Below are 21,017 nucleotides of genomic sequence, written 5' to 3'. Positions count from 1 at the left end.
AGTCTTGGTAGCTACTACTGTAACTGCCTTGGGGCAGACAGACTGGAGCGAGGCTGCCAATCTGTGCATGTGGTGCACTCTGAGGGTGCATCTGCTGCTTTGCAGGAGCTAAAAACAAGTACAGCAGAAACAGGTTAAACTTAACTTCCTCCTTTGATCCTCAGAGTTGGCTGCACCAGCTTTAAAAAGACAAACTTGTGCAGTTGTTCACTGGGCCCACTTTTATTTTGCCATTATTAATAACGTCACTTCATCATTGCTTTTTTCATTTTCAGGGTGCTCCTGGAGAACCTGGAAACAGCGGCGAATCTGGGCAAAGGGGAGACATGGTGCATATTTACATATATACATATACAATATTTATAAAATATATACATATATATATATATATATATATATATATATATTGTTCATAAATAAGTGGCATTAACAGCTGGTGTGTTAGGGTCGCCTGGGGCCTAAGGGTGTCCTGGGTCGGGCAGGTCGATGGGGCACTGACGGGAGCCCAGGACTGGATGGAAGGCGTGGTCCTCCTGGTTTTCGTGGGCTCAAGGTGCAAATTCTGATTCAAGACATTTTACAAAACATTAAAGAGATGCTTTGAGTCTAGAGCTCTCAGAGCTATTTTCAATCTACAGTCCCCAAGAATACAATGTACAAACAGTGTAATGTAATGTAATTAATAGTAGATTGTATATAGTACACATACTACATGCTCAGGGTTGTTTGTATTTGTTTTACGATTGGCTTTTTGTTTTTCACAGGGTCAAAGAGGCTTTAAAGCAGAAGATTCTCCAGAGGGGGAAAAAGGAGACGCGGTAAGAAACTTCTGGTTTTGTTTTATAAGAAGATGTCGTTTCAGTCATTCTTTTGAGCACGGGACTGACTATTAGAGATGAGCTGATACTTAAAAACAATACAGAATGCTTTTATCTGGAATATAAAATGACACAAATTGGCATATTTTTTTAACCTAATTTCTTTTCTATGTTAATTTGTACTAACATAGACAAAAAGACAAATGTGATGCACTGAGCACAAACTGCTCATGACACATGGACACTCAGACTTTACCAATGCCCAAATATCATCAGATGTTTTAAATATTGGCGAATACAGCGATACTGGCACCGATATCGACCATGCCTGCTGGGGTTATGGACGTGAAGGGTTGGAAAGATGAATGAGATCTTTTGAATGTTTGCATTGCCATTTGTATTATTAATTGTGCATTATCACATTTCCACCTGCTTGTCTCCATGGAGATGTTGTTGCATTACCTGGAATGTACCACAGTATGGCATTAAACATATCTATTTCTAGACTATGGACATCACAAGATGATGTCACCAGGCCACGATAGTAATTCATGTTTTTCATGCATTTTATTAGAAAAAAAACATGAATAAATTGCATAATAGAGTTAAGTTTAATGCTATAATGCTATACTCTGTAAGATTCTAGGCAAAGCAAACACATTTCCGTTGAGCAGAAAAAGTTACATCGCCCTTTTTTATGAAGACATTTAGTTGTGTTTGTTTTTACATATTTTTTTGTGTAAAATGTCTAACCTTTTTCAAATAGATATTCACATGATTATTATTTGCTCATTTCTGCAGAACATTGTTATTATTATTTTGGCTCTGCAAAGCCCGAAGCATGAGTGGTCAGAGGAGCAGTGAAGGCACATTGTTTCTGACCAGTGCCCTGTGTCGACATGGGCAGCTCCAATAAGACTCTGGAGCCAAAGAACAGGAGAAATCTGCAGGAAATCTGACTTGTGCTTGTTTCTGGGGTCACAGGGTTTCACCGGTGAGCCAGGGCCGAGCGGCGACCGGGGCGAAGATGGCGAAAAGGTCTGTGTTTGTGCAAATGAATGATTATGTATCCGATAGTGACGCGACTAAACTGTAAAAAGTCAACTCTGGAAGCCTCGCCCTCGCCCTTTTTAACAGTCTGCAGCGTGTGACGTTTGGATCAACATTTGTTAAACTGAGCAAAGCAAGGAAAAGATGCACTTTGATGTACAACGTCAAATGAAAATGTTGAGAGAAGAGGTTCTGTGGTTCTGTGGGCTCGGGGCGGACACGTTATCAATGCAGTTTTAACATGTATTAACTTCACGGACGATGCTCCAGTGTGAATGAAGCAAGTCAAAGATTTATTTATGTATCTATTTATTTATTTATTCATTAATTTATTTATTTCTCATGGCCCAGACTGCTTTAGTGCCAAACGCTCCTGAAACTTTGTACACGTTCAAAAATGTTGCCCTCTAGTGGTGATACAAATGTGTTACGGCCCAACAGAAACCTGAATTATGTTTTTATGTATGTTTTTTTAAAATATAAAGTTGTACCTGTTTTCAGGGTTTTAAAGGGGAACCCGGAGACGCTGGACCACTTGGCCCTCCTGTAAGTCAGACCGATTTGGATTTGCAATTGCATTTTGGGATTTTTTTGGGCAGATTGCGATGAATGAGTTTGACATCCAGCTTCATATGTATTAATCAACTTAAATTCATCATTATTTGCTTTGTGAATAATTGTGTTTGAACTTTCCCAGGGTGTTTTGGGTTTAAAAGGTGTTCGGGGGCTTCCGGGCGTTCCAGGTCTAGAGGTAGCACGACCTTTTCAAGTATATTTTAAATGTATTAATATTTTGTTATCGTTTTGTCTCATAGAATGTGTCTTTTCAATCAGGGAGAGTGCGGTTATGACGGGATGAGAGGACCACCAGGACAACCCGTAAGTATTATCACACTGGTCGTCAGTCATTTGTTTCCTTTAAAACAGCTTTCTATAATTCTGTTATTTCATATAACAGGGCGCGCCTGGAGCGACGGGGGCGGTCGGACGCCGTGGTGTGAATGGGACAGAGGTAATGTCTCACAATCATTCAGTTCATAGTTTTGATTCTATCATTTAATTTGTTGTGTGTATTGTTTAATGTTGCACCAAGATGTCAATCATCTTGGTTCAATATTGTGTCCATATAAGAGCTGTAAATAAGAGTGTTACTATTGTTATTATTATTTCTTATTAAGAGTATAAGAGTTTTATAAGTGCTTTTCTACAATAGTGTTTTTTATATGTTATCTGTTTTTTTATTATTTACTTCTGTACCTACTTTCTGTTGCAACTCTGGAATTTCCCCATTGTGGAACAAATAAAGGCTTATCTTATCTTATCTTATCTTTATGCCTCATTTACAATTATGTGCATGTTTATTTCATCATTTCTTTTTTTCCCAGGGTGATCCGGGTCCAACTGGTCCAAGGGGTCGCATTGGCCCTCAAGTAAGTTCACATTTGATTCTTTTTTTATTTCTATATTATTTGATAGCACAGTTGTAGCGTGAGAGGGGGGCAGAGGGGGTCAGAGAGGGTCAGAGGGGGTCAGAGGGGGTCAGATGGGGGCAGGGGGGGGCAGAGATATTGACTGTAATATCATTTCCGACTCGTTACATAACCATTCATTAGTTTCTGTTCCTCTCTGGCAGGGCCCAGTAGGATTGATGGGACAGACGGGTGGACCAGGACCTCAAGGACCTCAGGTAATATCCTTGTTGTTTATTGTACATATTTCAACTTTGCTCTATTATAATGTGTTTTTTTGTATATGTTTTGGACCGTGGTTAGGGCCAGCCTGGAGTGGATGGTCCATGTGGTCCTAAAGGGGAGATGGTAGGATGTTTTAAGGTCTTATATAAGTGTGAACGTGAATCGTGCTCAGTCGACTTGTTTGAGCTTTTGAGCATATTGATGACTTTTCAACAAAAATATGCTTAAAGTTTTGTTTTTTTAAATACACACACGTCTCAGTACTCTTCTCCAGAGCTCACGTGACTCTCATGTGAAGAGATAATCCACAATGTGCTCCTCCATGTTTTTAAAGCCCATTGAACTTCACCAGACTTGTTTCATTATTTTTGAAGTTGATGCTAGCTTGTTTTGAGCCTGACATAAATCCTTTCACACTCTAAAGTCATGAAGCAGGGCTGAACTGCATCTACAGTAGTTAAAACAATGCATATTATCAGACTTTTAAGTGTTACGATCACTATTTTGTAATTGCTGTAATGATAAAATATAAAAGTTTATTTTCTGTGTGACAGGGTGCAGTCGGTCCTATGGGCATCAGGGGATCGCTGGGTCTTGAAGGATCCATGGTGAGAGACAGAATGTGAAAAAAAAAACCTGTTTTTACATGAGTTAAGTATTATAAAAATCCTTCTGTTTCAGGGGATTCCTGGAAGTCTTGGGTCGAAGGGGTTTCCAGGTCAAACTGTAAGAATCACATCCATTTTCACATTAGTTCTCACTTTAATCATTCTTTTTCTTTATAATCTTGACTGATTGCATTCAGGGCTCCGGAGGACTGGACGGTGACAAGGGGGAAACTGGGCCTAAAGGAGACAAAGTAAGAAAGTGTAGATTAAAGACCTCATTTGTGTTTTGTTGGTCTGGCATGTGGATGTTTATAGAGTCATTGTGTCCTCAGGGCCCTCCAGGTGCTGGAGGGATTCCAGGCCATCAGGGGGAGCGAGGCGAGCGAGGAGCGGCAGGTCTTCCAGGGGACAGGGGTCAGCCTGGGCCACAGGGTAGTCAGGTAACATGCTCCACTCACAGTAAGAGGACGTCCATGTTGGGCGGGGTCATGTCCTATGGGAGGATGTCAAAGGTTGAAATGCTGAGTAGGAGCAATAATAAGTACCTACTTTTACTGTCATTTTAACTGTTTGCAGCAGTACAAAGGTGTCTCCGACTTCTTCTTCTTCTTCGTCTTCGTCTTTGTCTTCGTCTTCGTCTTCGTCTTCGTCTTCGTCTTCGTCTTCGTCTTCGTCTTCTTCTTCGTCTTCGTCTTCGTCTTCGTCTTCGTCTTCTTCTTCTTCTTCTTCTTCTTCTTCTTCTTCTTCTTCTTCTTCTTCTTCTTCTTCTTCTTCTTCTTCTTCTTCTTCTTCTTCTTCTTCTTCTTCTTCTTCTTCTTCTTCTTCTTCTTCTTCTTCTTCTTCTTATTCTTCTTCTTCTTCCTTCTGTTGGTATACAAGTGTTATATTACCGCCACCCACTGCAGTTAGACTTTATTCTCCAGACTTTACTCTTGGTAATTCGTCTCCCGTCCGATTCTTCTTTCTTTAGGCTGTATACTTTAGACGTTATACTTTATTCTTTAGTAGTTCATTTGTGTTTATTAAGAAGACATTCAACAATATCAATATTCTTTTGGATTCTCTCGATAACGATATTCAGACACTATTTTCACTGCGCATCAATGTGCTAAAATGTAGCTGTAAATGCTTGGTTGATGTTGAAGTATCACAAAACATGAAAAGGGGAGAAACATCACTTTATAGTTTGAAATACTGCATTTGAGTCTGTCCAATGAGAGTCTCCTGTGGAACTACTAATCTACATTCTCACAAAGGGATTTGTAGTTTTTAATTAGTGAGAAGGTCTAAGGACAGGGGATGTTTCAATTATATTCAAATTGTGATATTATAAATGTTTCAGTATACTGTATATCCTACTCTAGTCACCACCTTGTCAAACACAATAATTCAAATACATACAGGATTATGTAAGAGTTTGCAGTAAACATGTCTACAATAGTCCATACTGACCTGTGCTTCTCTTGTCAGGGTGAAGATGGTGACGTGGGCCTGCAGGGCACTCTGGGAAGACTGGGCCTGAAGGTGACTTCTTTTTATGGGACACTAAATCATCCTGACTACATCATCGGCTCGTTTTCCACTGGGATACTTTTACATTAGGCTGTGTCTTCAAACAGGCCCTTAACTTCATTACTGTTGTGTTTTGTGCTCATACACCTTGTTGCCCGTCAAAAATGATATCTAAATAATATAGATTTTCTCTATATTTAAGGGTAACAGAGGTATTCAAGGGCAGAAGGGGAAGATCGGACCTAAAGGACCAAGAGTAAGAATAGACCATTGATCTGTAAAATATCTCACATGTAACTTATTGTTCTGAGTGTTTGTTCGCAGGGTCGTATTGGGCTGCCTGGTCTGTTTGGAATGCCTGGCACAGCGGTAAGAAGAGATATCAAGAATACAAATCTTTCATATGAATGAGTAATTATCCATTATATTTCATTTGTCTTACAGGGTTTCAGAGGCCAAGTCGGGATAGAGGGACCAGAAGGAAAGCCTGGTACACAGGTTCCCATTTTATACCTCTTCAGATGATTCATTAGTTTAGCTTTATAATGTTAAATGACTGGAATAACAAAAATATATAAAATAATTGCAGGGTGCTCCTGGTCTGATCGGTGCACTTGGTCCTAAAGGAGACAGAGTGAGTCAATTATTAGTAGTATTTATAATGAATATTAAATGTAGTAACGATAAAACTTTTAATACTTTGAGATTGCACGACACAGGCTAAAGTCACGCCCGTCTCAAACCTCTGTCATGTGTGTTGTGTGTCAGGGGTTTCCCGGTGCATCTGGTGAACTGGGGAAGACCGGTCCAAAGGGGGCAGTGGTGAGCACACGACAACACGTTATTGTACTAATATTTGCATGATGTCATACACTTGAATGCTCAGAGAGGACCTTTTACTGTTACAGGGGCAGCCAGGGAGCTCAGGGTCAAATGGAGCTCCTGGACGTGCAGGCGAGAGGGTAAGACTTAAATACTTTAAATTATATTATAACATGATATCATATAGTATAGTAATTTAATCTCATATGTAATTATTTGACCAATTACATTGTTTAATATTATACAAAATGTTATGATATGAACAGCAGATTTCCCATTATGTTTGTCTTCAGGGCTTCACTGGCAAAACGGGGTTAATTGGCCTCCAGGGACCAGTGGGCATGTATGTAAGTGACTTTTGTATTTAACTGTTTGTTTGCTTTTGAACAAATCATATCCTACATTCAATGGTTGAATTGTTCAGTGTTTGAAGAAATACCACAAACACGATAAAGACCATCAAATGTTAGATATTGTGTTGTAATAAATCATTTGAATACTGTCCCCTTTAACACCTGCTGTGTCCCCAGGGTTACCCAGGAGCAGTGGGTCCAGTTGGGACACCAGGCCACATGGGACCAAGAGTAAGACATGAATACTGCTTACAATGTTACAAACTCAAACAAAACCCTTTTATTCTCAAACAAGGGAAGCTTTGTTAGGCTGAATATTCCCTGGATCATCTGTCCTTTTCTTTATCAATATGCAATGTTTTCTTTTAACTCCAGGGAGATGCCGGAGTCAGAGGGCCCCTGGGAAGCAGAGGGAAGCCTGGAGCACCAGTGAGCTTTTTCTGCATGTATTTGTTTTTTAAATTTATTGTTGATTTAATTTAAAATGGCCTTAAATCCATAATATTGCAGGGTCTGCGTGGCCCTGTTGGTGAGAGAGGCCCCCCTGGACCACAGGTAGAAACATTTGTTGTTACTTTTCAGATAATAATTAATAAGAAAAACATCTGTTAAATTCTGTACTTTTATTCAGGGCCTTCAAGGAGCAGTGGGGCCAAAGGGGGTTAGGGGACAGCCAGTAAGTGTCCTTCTGAATAAGATTACATGAAAATGTTGTTGCTCTTTGTAAGATTTTGGGCCATATCTTGCCTCCGGAGGTGCATATCGTGGGCGCAGCAGAGCTCATTTCATCTCATCTTGCAGTTGGTGCAATTGCTGACAGGGGAGGGGATGGAATTCTAAACAAGGGCGTGGTCATGCTAAAATGTGAGGTGGAGTAAAGTAAACCGAGGGTGTGGTCGGGTGCATTCTGTGAAAGGCCAGAATCGTAACTAATAAACTTCAAAACCAGTGCATGGGTATAGTGTTAATGTCTCTATATGGACAAGATAATCATAATGAATAATGAATACACACTCCGCTGTTAAAGCTCTTTGCAGGACACCTCCACCTCCTGCGTTGGACACTTATTACTTTTTGCAAAGGTGAATTAAATTAAAAAAAGCAGTTCTCCGATTCTGTATTTCAATTATTATCCCACAGTTGGTGCTGTTGAATGCCACAGTTTACAGTCATTGGATCAAACACTAACACCATATATGGACTGGCACCATCCCACTCCAGCCTCCAGCGGCCAAGTCCAGCCACTTCAAGCCTCTTCAAGCCAGCGCTAAGGTCGGCAAGGGAGCAAAATAGTGCCTTGGAACCGCCCCCTGGAAAAGGCTCACGTTATCGCTTCCTCCAGGGGCAAAATATGGCCCCCAGTGTCATAGGATAGTCAGGATATAATCAAACCGATCGTACATATTTGCTTTCTTTCAGGGCCCTCCAGGACGTCCAGGGGCCCAGGGTGCTGTCGGAGCTGCAGGCCCCATTGGGAGTCAGGGGCCCCTGGGAACACAGGGGCCCCTGGGAACCAGAGGGTTTCCAGTGAGTGGGTACCTGTTACCTTCCTCCTTCATTTATATTACCGACATGGTGCTCTCTACAGGTTTGTTTCTCAGATTGATTGAGACATATCTGTTATTTGACCAGGGAACAGCAGGAGGCAGAGGAGCCACGGGTGCAGCTGGAGACAAAGGACAGAAGGTAAACTATTATTGTCATCAATCAATCAATCAATCAATCAATCAGTCAATATTTATTTATACAGTACAATTCATACAAAATAAAACCCAGTGCTTTACAGCAATAAAACACATTAAAATACATTACAAAACAACTCACAATAGAGAGAGTAAAAGCATAAATAGTTACATTAAAATACATTTAAAGGGCCCATATCATGCAAAATCAGAACTTTAACCTTTTTACAGTGCTATTGGTTCCTTGTATATGTGCCCAAAGTGTTCTTTAGCGAGAAAACAGTCTCTATCCTTCCCCTTGGATGAGCAGACGGACGCAGCACGCTTCCCTGTTTCCCCCCACTCGAGAGGAATCACAGCTATCTTCTGGGTTTGTGAGTGGGGGTAGACCAAGATTTTTCATTGGCCATAACATGTTCGAGATGTTCTTTGGTGCTAGGCCATGGAGAGACTTGTACACAAGCAGAGCTGCTTTAAAGTCTATTCTCTGAGCCACAGGGAGCCAGTGCAGAGACCTGAGAACAGGACTAATGTGATGGTACTTCCTGGTTCTAGGACCTGAGCAGCAGCGTTCTGGATGTACTGCAGCTGTTTTACAGCTCGTTTGGACAGGCCAGTGAGCAGGCCGTTACAGTAGTCTAATCTACTGGAGACACACGCATGGATAAATCTCTCTAAGTCTGTTTTAGTCACCATACCTTTGACTCTGGAAATGTTTCTTAAATGGTAAAATGCTGCTGATGAGACTGATTGATTTGATGTGGCTGTTAAAGTTCAAATCTGGGTCCAATATTGCTCCTAAAATTCTCACTTGATTTGTAGGTTTTAGAGCAAGAGACTGTAGGTATCTGCTAACACTTTGTTTTTGTGGGCCAAAAACAATGACTTCCGTCTTGTCTGAGTTTAGGTGGATAAAGTTATTTTGCATCTACACACTGATCGGTTGGATACAATGACAAAGCGCATCCACTGGTCCATATTCACTTGCGAGAAGTAGATCTGAGTGTCACCTGCGTAACTGTGATATGACACACAACTATTACGCATCAACTGACCTAACGGCAGCGTGTATAGGTTGAATAGAAGTGGTCCTAGGATTTACCCTTGAGGCACCCCACAGGTCAAACCATGTGGTCTGAGACCAATCGGATCAAAGTACTTCCTGTCTTCCAGATTGTGTCTGAACCTATTTAGGGCAGTGCCAGTGATGCCTAATCACTTCTTTAATGGTTTCTGTAAACATAAAAAAGACTTGGATATTTGTAAGTGCGTTTTTTCCCAGCGACAACAATGGGGTAAAAAACAACTTCACATAGATGTTTTTGAATAATAAAAAATGTAACCAATTACACTTTCAAATGACAAATTACAGTATAATAAAGCACTAAAAAGACTTTATTGTTGTGTTTTGTTTTAGGGTGTCATTGGTCCTGCAGGAGATGTTGGTTCACCTGGGCTGGATGGCCTGCAGGTTAGTGGACACAATAAGTATTAGTATTAACACAACTAGCTCAGATTGACATTGTATGTGGGTTTATTTTAGGGTTTGCCTGGTTCATCTGGAGAAGAAGGAAAATCTGGAAGAAAGGGTGACCAGGTATGTCAACTTCCTTTGCAAATTTGAACAGATTTGGAGAAAAGACTTGGTAAATTATCTATGTAATCTTGGATATTCAGGTTTTTTTACACACACTAAGCCACAAACCGGCACTGCTTTGTTTTAGCTTGAGCTCTCTTTCTAACATTATTAAATGAGACCAGCACGCGTCACTAATAATATTTCTGCCATTATACATTATAGGGATCTCCTGGAGCCAAAGGACCACATGGACTCAAAGGCCTAAAGGGAGACTCTGGTCTTCAGGGCTCGCAGGGGCTGTCAGGCAAACCCGGGCTCAGGGGCAAAGAGGTCAGGTGAACTGCTTCATACTTTCAGTTTTTCAATTTATTTTTGTTACTCTCGAAATCACAACAGCAGTTGCATTGTTCATAGGAAATCAGCAAATGTCCCAGAATTCCCAGTTCTCAGACCCTCCTTTTCTGCAAGGAGAAATACTATATCAGAATTTATGTTCAAAATAATATGTTTGGGGAATTAATTTGACTGATTTAATAATCAGTTGTTGTTATTATTGTTGTTGTTGTTGTTTTCAGGGAGGAGTTGGTGGTCCTGGAAAACGTGGAGATGCCGGGCCTTTTGGACCAAGGGTATGTTCACAGTAAGACTTAAAGATCGCTCTTCTAAGTCAATTCTCCAGTTATTCTTCATTCTATCAGCCCATGTTTTTTTCGCAGGGCAGCACAGGAGCTCGTGGCTTGACAGGATCAAGTGGCCCTCTAGGTCTGCCAGGAAAACAGGGGCCAAGAGGGACTGCAGGAGACAAGGGTTATCCCGGTGTAATGGTAAATTTATTAGATTCGGAATTGCATTGATTTCTTTCTGGTCTGCATTACTGTATCCATGTTGTTCTGACCAGGGTTCTGCTGGTCTGAGGGGGAAGACTGGACCAATGGGATTGATGGGGAAATTGGTGAGACGCAACAGAAACGTGCAAAATCCCATGTCAAATAAAAAAATAACAATTCTGATCCTTTTGTAAAGGGTTTTCCAGGACTTTCGGGGCTTTCAGGTCGTGATGGAAAACCAGGACAAAAGGTTGGCCTTAACTTTTGTTGTGAACCTCTTGATCATTTCTAGACTTCTGAATAGAATTGTTAAAGGACACATGTTATTTATTATTTGTAGTGTTATTGGCCTTTAAACATGCCGTTGAGTGTCTCTGATTTGGCTTTTCGTATTTGAGAACTTAAAGCCCACAACTTTCTACCAGTCAGGCATTCCCTCGTCAGGACTGGTGTTAGCACGCCATCTACTGGCAGCAGAAAGAATCTCTACAGGGAAAAAACAAAAGCGAGCTTGCCCCCGAGATGCTAATGTAGGGGCTTAGTTGTAATGAATACAATTTGAATGCAAAAATGCTCAGAATGAGTCTAGTGATAATTCATGGACTTAAAAACAGGACAGGAGACCCCCAGAGTTCTGTGATGTCTCAAATCTGTGTTTTTGTGACGCTCAGAGGCAAAAGAGCTTGTTAACAGGATTACAGATTTGTATAATATGTGACCTTTAACAAATTTATGTTGACTATTGATATTTTGCACATTGATAATAAATATAGATAACTGTTCAATTATAAGCCCTTCAAATCCACTTTCATTATGAATCTTTTATTTCCAGGGAGAAAGAGGCCCAAATGGTTTGACAGGAGAAGCTGGAATACCTGGTCCAAAGGTATGAATCTTTGAGGCGTACAGCATTATATTGTAAATTGTATATTTGTGAATAATAATGTCTGCACTGCAAATACAGGGAGTGTCAGGACGCAGAGGGCTTAAAGGGGAAATGGGCCAGCTTGGACCTAAAGTGAGAAAAGGATGTTACAGCCTCATTTTAGATCACTGTTTCCCTTTGACTCTATATCAGTTTATGAATGTCATTTGGATGTGTTCAGGGGACCACTGGAAACAGAGGAAGACCAGGGAATGTTGGTCCAAAAGGTTTTTCAGGACCACAGGGACCGAGTGGAGAACGTGGACTTAAAGGAGAGCAAGGAGACGTGGTGTGTACTGTAGTAGTTGTTCTGCGTTTAACAATATGTCACTTCTCAATAGACTTATGGTCATGGCTAAACGAGTATCTGGAGCCGCTCTGTGAAAAAGCCGTAGGCACTACATGATTCTGTGCTTTGTTTTAGTGTAGCCAACATGGACACAGCTTGTGCTTTTCAAATATAACAGAACTTTTTAAATGTATATTTATTTATCTTTAAATTGTTTTTAGGGCTCTGATGGACTAACAGGGCAGAAAGGACAGAAAGGACCACCCGGGCCAAAGGTACAGTAAGTCTTCAGGCCGTCTACATTACACTTGCAGTACATTATAAAAGGTTCATATTGTTCTTCTTATTTAATCCACATTGAGATAAACAATACAACTTATTGTCTATTAATAGCATAGAGCAATTTGATCCAGGTCAGCTCTTGTCTGGCCCTTTAATCTTCTTACAGAGTGATCCAGCAGATAAACCTGATTATAGAAATGTTAAATGCATATTTTCAGGGGGAAGAAGGTGACCTGGGGCCGGACGGTCCAGTTGGTCCTCGTGGTCCTCTGGTGAGTGTCGCTCACACATGTACAGCGTAAAGCCAATGCAACCGGACACAATGTAGAATGATGTATCATCTAACATTTGTCGAGTTGTGTTTCGGTTTCTTTCATACAGTTTCAGTTGCGTCGTATATTTAGTCCATCTCACTGTCCCGAGCTAAACACAAAGTGATATTTTTCAGTTTGAATCTATGAAACATTTGAAGCTCTTTTTAGATTTTGTGCATGGGAACTAAATGTCTGGAGTTATTTTGCAGCCACATGTTTTTCAGTCCTAGTGCTTGAATATTGCATAAATATGAGCCTTAAATACCCTTTGTTCCTCTCCTTTAGGGACCAAAGGGTCTTCACGGTCTGGAAGGGAAAATGAGCGTCAAAGGCCAAAAGGTCAGTTATTATATATGTTTTTTATAGTTTTTTTTATGCTAGATGTGGACTTTATGTAACATGTGTTTTTGGTGATGTGTGAACTCCAGGGCAGTGAAGGCAAGAGTGGACGTCCCGGGAAGAATGGACACATTGGGAGGAGGGTATGATTGACAGTTCAGCCCAAAACAATTCACACAATAGACAAAGACAAATTATTTAGAAGCCTGATAATAAATTATATTAATATGATTTATATATCATAACATATATGAATAGAAAAAATAATGTTATGTTTCTCTATGATGATACAATTATTTACATTCATTTCAGACATTTATATTTTAAGTTTGGACTTAACTGTACCATTATAATCTGACTCTGTTAACAGGGTAAAAAGGGAAAATCAGGAAGTAGAGGCCTCCAAGGAAAGAGTGGTGAAAAGGTTGGTGTGTGTACATTGGAACTGGAATTATTGCTGTTCGTGCTTTTATCAGAAATGTTTTATTGCCATTGTCAGTGAACAAAGTTAAACAAATTAAGAACGAGAAAGATGAAACATAAAACTATGAATAACAATATTACAAAATATAGACTTAAAATATAGAAGTAAGTTAAGTACAATATATGTTCAGCAAGACTGAACTCACATCATAATTATTTACTTTTATTTACAGGGAAAACCTGGAATCCTTGGCCCACCTGGTCCACCGGGCAGACGAGGCCCTCATGTACGACATGACATACTTATCACTACTTCAATACTACACACTGTTCCTTCATTCATTTAAGTAATCTTTATTGTTTAAAGGGAAAAGGCGGGGCACAAGGTCAAAAAGGTGATGAAGGACGACCGGGCTCTAAGGTATGATAAAGACAAGACATGTATATAAATCTGCCTACAACAAACGTGGATCATTTTTGTTTCCATTTTGTTCTTGTAAAAAGGTCACATTTCACTATCGCAAGCAGCAACATTTTATTTACTTATTTTTATTGTTGTAAATTGCCATTTGACAATTTTAAATAATTGCAAATAATATACAGAGCAGTGGGCAGGGATAGGGGGTAAGTGAATACAGAAACTCTCAGGAAAATACAGGATTACTTAGACGTGTGTGAGTCAATCCAAATACAACCAATACAACGATGGAAGAATATCATTATAACATGGTTTGTCGGTCCTTTAACATGAAACTCTACTTACTCATGTCCTTGTACACAGGGCGAGCCAGGAGCAATGGGACCTCCAGGACCTTTTGGCGGAGATGGTTTGAAGGTGAATCTCTTGCCTGTCTTTATATGTTGTCAAAAGTCATGAAACGTTGAAAGTAGGTGAACTGAAGACGATACACTGATTGGATCTGTTTTTTATCACAACCAAGTGATCAGCAAAGGCTCCTTGTAATTGAAATAGTTTATTCATAACTTTACAGGGAGTTAGAGGCCCCAGTGGAGTCAGAGGGAAGATTGGTCAGAAAGGAGAACAGGTGATTATAGACGACTCGTATCGCTAGCGTCGCTCAATATGGAAATAATTATTTATAATAGTAAGTGCATTGTTTTTTCCAGGGAGATATTGGCCCGCCTGGTCTTCGTGGGGCTCGTGGATTTCCTGGGTTACCTGTAAGTCGCTTATAAATTACGTGAATTCATCAATATACTTGTGTCCTAGATTGATTCATTCTTTTTTTTTAATTGGACAGGGATTGTTCGGACATAAGGTTTGTACAACGCTTAATTTAACTTGCACACAAACCTTGGCAAAAGATTATTTTCTCATCCTATTTTTTTTCCCACCAGGGGCTTAAAGGATTTTCAGGAGTTCAGGGACGTAAAGGACAGAAAGGAAAAGCAGTGAGTTTTATCTGGTACCGTGACAAAGGGTCATATTTCTGTTAACAGCTCGAAAAGGTCAGGTGGGCGAGCTGGTAAATTATATCATTGTTGGTTTTGCCAGGGTCCTCCAGGGCGACCCGGACCACCAGGGCCTTCTCTGAACCGCACACTCTATCAGATGAAGGTAAGTGCCTCTGCCCTAAATGCTTTCACGTCTGTCTGAATCACATCACGCTCTATTATAACACGGCATCCTCACAGCCAATGATGAGAATTATGTGATCCAATTTCCAGTGTGTTGGATCGTGAAAGGGTCTGCGAGTGGGCTTGGCTTTTTCCCTGTAATCGACCACTTCATTTTTCAATTTGATTTAAAAGGTTTGGTCATTAACAAGAAAAAAGAATGGCGTTTAATATCAACGTTCATAAACACACAAGAAAGTCTGAAACAAAACATGAAGTATTTCCAGTCCAGTGCAATTCACCACAAAGGAATTCAAATGTTGAAGTTTGAACTACAAAAACATAAAAACTTGAGTCTGGACCTGAAACTAAACCTGTCGACGACACGGGCCATAGTCAATAGATCCCACATCGATTAAAATTCAGTTGATTACTCAGTTGGGTGAAGTAAACCAATGAACAACAAGTACTTTCCGTCTTCACGTTTGTCAAATACGAGAATAGTTCACATCAAATAAATCCATCTACATTGATACTTTGTTGTGTTTGAACTCTTTCACAGGAGATGATGTTCATGTCAGACAGACCTAACCACCTGATGGTCCAGACTCTGCTGGACTCGCTGCAGAACGACCTGCGCTGGTTCATTGATCCTCCAGAGGGCACCAGAGAACACCCGGCCACCACCTGCCTGGAGCTGTGGCTCGCTCAACCCAATGTCACGAATGGTGAGACCGACTGGACCTGTATTAGAAAAGTGTCATCACAAACAACAAACATAATAATAAAGCTGATATCAAATCCAATTCTACTTTCAGGGATGTATTTCATTGATCCAAACCAGGGAAGTCCAGCGGATGCTTTTCAGGTTTACTGTGATTTTACAGCTGAGCCAAAGACCTGCTTGTCCCCTCTTCAGTCTCAGGTGTGCATCCAGTTTTAATTATGTACTTAAATCATATTTATGTTCTGTTCTACTAGAATGATCTATAGATACAGTCCTGTTAGATGGAACACGCTCACTAACTCTGTGGGAGAAGCAGTCCATTCATTTAAATGTAGAACAGCTCTTTCTCCCACTGTTCAACAACTGTAAGAGCAAATGCAGTCTTTAATATACATACAGTATATATATATGTTGTGCCAAATACAGACATAGAGAAGGGCCCAAAATTAATGTGTATGGTTATCCAAGGATTGTAAAGGCAGATGTGGGTGCCACTTACAGTATTTCTACATCTACAAATCAGTTTACTTTTCTGTAGTAACACTGTGTCAACTACTTCCATTATGTCTTAGATGTGGCTTGAAAACAGATTTGAAGAGGGAAGAAGTTGTGTTTCTTATAGTGATGGGCGGTACCACTGATTTTTTATTCAATCCGATACCAGGTAGTGCCGTACTATGGCAAATATCGCAATATTGATATGACACCAATATGTTTTGTTTTGAATGCATTGAAATTCCTCAATTATGAACAATTTTACATTGGCCATCATTTATCTGTATTTTTTTAATGTATTTATCATTTATTTATACAGGTAAAACCCAACGAGATCATTATTTTCTTTCAACATCTACTTGAACTAGTAAATATATGTGCAGAAAACCTCAAATATGAACAACGTATTAAGCAAACAGAAAATAAATCAACAGACTGTATCTATGTCTTATTCACATTTTATCACTTTAGTCAAACTATTTTTGATTGTTGACATGTTTTGCCATTTCCACAAAGAACAAAGATAACGTTTGGAAATGATAGTGACTTTAAATATAATATAGTATGTGTGTAATTTACTGCATAACTCTATAGAACGTTTTCACCAGTTTGATAGTGATAACCGTAAAGTCATAAATTACTCATTACAATAAATCTGCAGGTTCCAGTTAAACCCTGGCTTAAAGAATCCGACATTGGTTTGGCCTTCTTTTGGCTGAGTGCATTTAAAGATGGCTTCCAGGTGAGTGAAGGACAAATGTGTTACCGTGTGTTGCCGAGCTTGTTGTCACACCTCTCTAAACCCTGTACTCGTAGTTTGAATATCCCGATGTGGACGTGGTGCAGCTGAGGTTCCTGAGACTCCACAGCGGGTCGTCCTCTCAGACCGTACGATATTCGTGTGGGCCGGGGAGCAGACAGAGTGGAAACAAAAGAGAAATCAAGTTTTTATCCGACACGAGGATCCAGAGCTACCTCTCCACTCTCCAGGACTGTGAGGTCAGTGACAAGCTCTTCAGTGAAAAAGGAAGTCGTGTTTTAAATGGAACGTGTTTTTTTAACTGAACGTACAACTTTTCGATCAATTTCCCTGGTCTTTACTTAATCTCCTGTTGTTAAACAAATGTAATTTCCTCATTAGAAAATGTAGTAGATTTGTAACAAGTATGTAACTGTATGTAACAATATTTAATCAGAATCAGAATAGGGTTTATTGCCATTTGTCGATAAACAACATTTACAGACATAGGAACTTGGCCTTGTGATACGGTGCAACACAAACAACAAAACATTGAACACAAATTGTAGTATCATGATTATTGTGAGCAGAAACCATTAGTGTAGTAGCTTACTTTTATGGCTGGGCGAGCAGACTTGGGATGTTTGATATTTAGTGGATAACATTTGCACACAGAGGTGAAAAAACTAACATGCAAAAGTTAGTATTGAACCCATTCCCTCTCTACTCACATACGTGGAAACATTACTGAATGAATTAGTAAATGGTCTCACAATGACACAAATTAGCGCTCTATGTTATTAAAATACTGCCTGTATATTTCATGTCTAATCATTAGAAACGTGAACAGAGCCTTAGCTTCAAACAAAAGCTTGTTTTCAGTTGGCGCTGCTGTTTCTTCTTCTCCTTTGCACATGCTCAGTTAGACAAAAACATGCAAACATCCTCGATTCCCACACAGGTTTATTCAGCGTAGTTAGATCCATGGGTTTGAGCATAGATCCAAGGGTTTGAGCATAGATCCATGGGTTTGAGCATAGATCCATGGGGTTTGAGCATAGATCCATGGGTTTGAGCGTAGATCCATGGATTTGAGCATAGATCCATGGGTTTGAACGTAGATCCATGGGTTTGAGCGTAGATCCATGGGTTTGAGCGTAGATCCATGGATTTGAGCGTAGATCCATGGGTTTGAGCATAGATCCATGGGTTTGAACGTAGATCCATGGGTTTGAGCGTAGATCCATGGGGTTGAGCGTAGATCCATGGGTTTGAGCATAGATCCATGGGTTTGAGCGTAGATCCATGGGTTTGAACGTAGATCCATGGGTTTGAGCATAGATCCATGGGTTTGAGCATAGATCCATGGGTTTGAACGTAGATCCATGGGTTTGAGCGTAGATCCATGGGTTTGAGCATAGATCCATGGGTTTGAACGTAGATCCATGGGTTTGAGCGTAGATCCATGGGGTTGAGCGTAGATCCATGGGTTTGAGCATAGATCCATGGGTTTGAGCGTAGATCCACGGGTTTGAACGTAGATCCATGGGTTTGAGCGTAGATCCATGGGGTTGAGCGTAGATCCATGGGTTTGAGCATAGATCCATGGGTTTGAGCATAGATCCATGGGGTTGAGCATAGATCCATGGGGTTGAGCGTAGATCCATGGGTTTGAGCGTAGATCCATGGGTTTGAGCGTAGATCCATGGGTTTGAACGTAGATCCATGGGTTTGAGCGTAGATCCATGGGTTTGAGCATAGATCCATGGGGTTGAGCGTAGATCCATGGGGTTGAGCGTAGATCCATGGGTTTGAGCGTAGATCCATGGGTTTGAGCGTAGATCCATGGGTTTGAACGTAGATCCATGGGTTTGAGCATAGATCCATGGGTTTGAGCATAGATCCATGGGGTTGAGCATAGATCCATGGGTTTGAGCGTAGATCCATGGGTTTGAGCATAGATCCATGGGTTTGAACGTAGATCCATGGGTTTGAGCGTAGATCCATGGGGTTGAGCGTAGATCCATGGGTTTGAGCATAGATCCATGGGTTTGAGCATAGATCCATGGGGTTGAGCATAGATCCATGGGTTTGAGCGTAGATCCATGGGTTTGAGCGTAGATCCATGGGTTTGAACGTAGATCCATGGGTTTGAGCATAGATCCATGGGTTTGAGCATAGATCCATGGGTTTGAGCATAGATCCATGGGGTTGAGCGTAGATCCATGGGTTTGAACGTAGATCCATGGGTTTGAGCGTAGATCCATGGGTTTGAACGTAGATCCATGGGTTTGAGCGTAGATCCATGGGTTTGAGCGTAGATCCATGGGTTTGAACGTAGATCCATGGGTTTGAGCATAGATCCATGGGTTTGAACGTAGATCCATGGGTTTGAGCATAGATCCATGGGTTTGAACGTAGATCCATGGGTTTGAGCATAGATCCATGGGTTTGAGCATAGATCCATAGGTTTGAACGTAGATCCATGGGTTTGAGCGTAGATCCATGGGTTTGAACGTAGATCCATGGGTTTGAACGTAGATCCATGGGTTTGAGCATAGATCCATGGGTTTGAGCGTAGATCCATGGGTTTGAGCATAGATCCATGGGGTTGAGCGTAGATCCATGGGGTTGAATATAGATGCATGGTGTTTGAGGCTGTGGTCCTCAGAGCGCATGTGCAGACCTCTAAAAGAAGCTGCTGCTGATTTTAATTGGTGAATCATTGCTTGCCTTGATTGGCCTGATTGCACAATTTTTAACAATTACTCATGCTGTGAATGATTGACCAAATAATCTTGACATCTCTCTTTGCAATACTTCAGAGTTCATGTGCAATTGAAACAGTTTCCAGTTTTGCTCGGAATTTTTTGTCTCTCTGACTGGCACACAATTCAATCTAAAATGATGAAAACTACATACGATTTCCTTTATGTTTTGCAGCCCTCAGGAGATCGGGCCGCAGCGTCACAGGAGTCTATTTTTGAATTTGAGAGTGAAGACCTTGAGTTGCTACCTCTCAGGGACATTGCCGTTTTTGGAAATTATCAAGTGTCCCAGGACTTTGGCTTCACGGTGGGACCAGCGTGCTTCAGCTAGCACCAGAACGTGAGCCCACTTTTCAGGCACTTGGACCTGAGTTGTCAGATTAACTCCAAAATATTTGATATGGACCAAAGACTGAATATTTCCAACAGCTTTTACCTATTCAAACACATAAAAGGTATTGACTTGTACATTTTGGGTTTGTAAAAGATTTAAGATTCATTTTATATTTACCTAAATTTCCACAAATAATACTTTACAGAAAATGTCAGTGTTTTTGTTTGATGTACCAATATGTGCCTATTTATTAAAAGTTAAAAAAAAAAAAGATTCTTGAAGTAATACGATGGAAATGTAAATAGTGTATATTAGTTGTTGTAAATATATTTGGTTTAATTTTATCATCTGCATATTATTGATGTTATTGATTATTGTCTATATTAATTAACTTGTCAACATAATGATAACGTTTTATTTTCATGAACCAGGAGCAAATTGGTGCTATGAATAATCTTCTCTTGTCAAATGATTTATCCAAAGATTTGTGCAGCTTTACAGGGGAAATCTGTTCTTTCTCAGGAGTCACATGTCAGGGTCAGCAATCTATCCAATAAAATGTAAATAAACGTGTACTGATATATGAATTGTATTGCGTATTGCTTTCAGATTTGTTTATGCTGCATTGATGGTGCTTCATCTTTGTAAAGGGCTCTTTTGTCACCGTTCTTCGATGTACAGTATTTAAAAATAGATTTCACTAAGCTGACCTTTTCAAAAATGTTTATGCAAAATATGTTCCATACTCATTTCCCTCTCTGCCTGATTTAACAGCTGGGATAGTATTCATGGGTTTCAGCATGTTATAGGCGACATTATGAGGACCATTCACCATTCAAGGTTTTATGTAGTTAATTTC

General features: G+C 40.3%; 2 protein-coding genes across 2 annotated transcripts in view; both read left to right on the top strand.

The window, feature by feature from the left end:
• Positions 1-6,505, top strand: part of LOC140346871 (uncharacterized) — a 33,338-nt gene extending 26,833 nt beyond the window's left edge. Inside the window, exons 10-28 of the mRNA XM_072433091.1 lie at positions 276-329; positions 446-553; positions 765-818; positions 1,803-1,856; positions 2,703-2,747; positions 2,827-2,880; positions 3,254-3,298; positions 3,502-3,555; positions 3,641-3,685; positions 4,117-4,170; positions 4,244-4,288; positions 4,368-4,421; positions 4,503-4,610; positions 5,641-5,694; positions 5,885-5,938; positions 6,007-6,051; positions 6,127-6,172; positions 6,272-6,316; positions 6,451-6,505. Of these exons, the coding sequence (XP_072289192.1) occupies positions 276-329; positions 446-553; positions 765-818; positions 1,803-1,856; positions 2,703-2,747; positions 2,827-2,880; positions 3,254-3,298; positions 3,502-3,555; positions 3,641-3,685; positions 4,117-4,170; positions 4,244-4,288; positions 4,368-4,421; positions 4,503-4,610; positions 5,641-5,694; positions 5,885-5,938; positions 6,007-6,051; positions 6,127-6,172; positions 6,272-6,306 (1,008 nt within the window). The 3' untranslated portion in view covers positions 6,307-6,316; positions 6,451-6,505. The remainder of the gene's footprint in view (positions 1-275; positions 330-445; positions 554-764; positions 819-1,802; positions 1,857-2,702; positions 2,748-2,826; positions 2,881-3,253; positions 3,299-3,501; positions 3,556-3,640; positions 3,686-4,116; positions 4,171-4,243; positions 4,289-4,367; positions 4,422-4,502; positions 4,611-5,640; positions 5,695-5,884; positions 5,939-6,006; positions 6,052-6,126; positions 6,173-6,271; positions 6,317-6,450) is intronic.
• Positions 6,506-6,560: 55 nt separating this feature from the next.
• LOC140346870 (uncharacterized) lies at positions 6,561-20,338 on the top strand. Its single transcript, XM_072433090.1, has 36 exons — positions 6,561-6,644; positions 6,798-6,851; positions 7,035-7,088; positions 7,233-7,286; positions 7,368-7,412; positions 7,489-7,533; positions 8,277-8,384; positions 8,490-8,543; positions 9,957-10,010; positions 10,083-10,136; positions 10,341-10,448; positions 10,694-10,747; positions 10,835-10,942; positions 11,017-11,070; positions 11,142-11,195; positions 11,778-11,831; positions 11,910-11,963; positions 12,052-12,159; positions 12,381-12,434; positions 12,660-12,713; positions 13,041-13,094; positions 13,184-13,237; positions 13,465-13,518; positions 13,751-13,804; positions 13,885-13,938; positions 14,299-14,352; positions 14,510-14,563; positions 14,646-14,699; positions 14,780-14,797; positions 14,877-14,930; positions 15,034-15,096; positions 15,658-15,823; positions 15,914-16,020; positions 16,979-17,059; positions 17,134-17,316; positions 20,000-20,338. The coding sequence occupies exons 1-36, from the start codon at positions 6,561-6,563 to the stop codon at positions 20,153-20,155; spliced, it is 2,568 nt and encodes an 855-aa protein (XP_072289191.1). The 3' UTR covers positions 20,156-20,338.
• Positions 20,339-21,017: the final 679 nt, after the last annotated feature.

Source organism: Eucyclogobius newberryi, unplaced genomic scaffold (assembly GCF_026437365.1).
Source record: "Eucyclogobius newberryi isolate DKJ021-1_F unplaced genomic scaffold, fEucNew1.0.hap1 SCAF_6, whole genome shotgun sequence".
NCBI lineage: Eukaryota > Metazoa > Chordata > Actinopteri > Gobiiformes > Gobiidae > Eucyclogobius > Eucyclogobius newberryi.
The sequence above is the reverse complement of the archived record's forward strand: the minus strand, read 5'-3'. Positions and strand labels throughout refer to the sequence as shown.

Excerpts from the sequence above, each read along its gene's own strand:
- LOC140346870 (XM_072433090.1), top strand. The coding sequence starts at position 6,561 with ATGCTCAGAGAGGACCTTTTACTGTTACAGGGGCAGCCAGGGAGCTCA. Across the intron at positions 11,071-11,141 it reads TGGGATTGATGGGGAAATTG|GGTTTTCCAGGACTTTCGGG; the intron begins GTGAGACGCAAC and ends CCTTTTGTAAAG. Across the intron at positions 15,824-15,913 it reads TCAACCCAATGTCACGAATG|GGATGTATTTCATTGATCCA; the intron begins GTGAGACCGACT and ends TTCTACTTTCAG.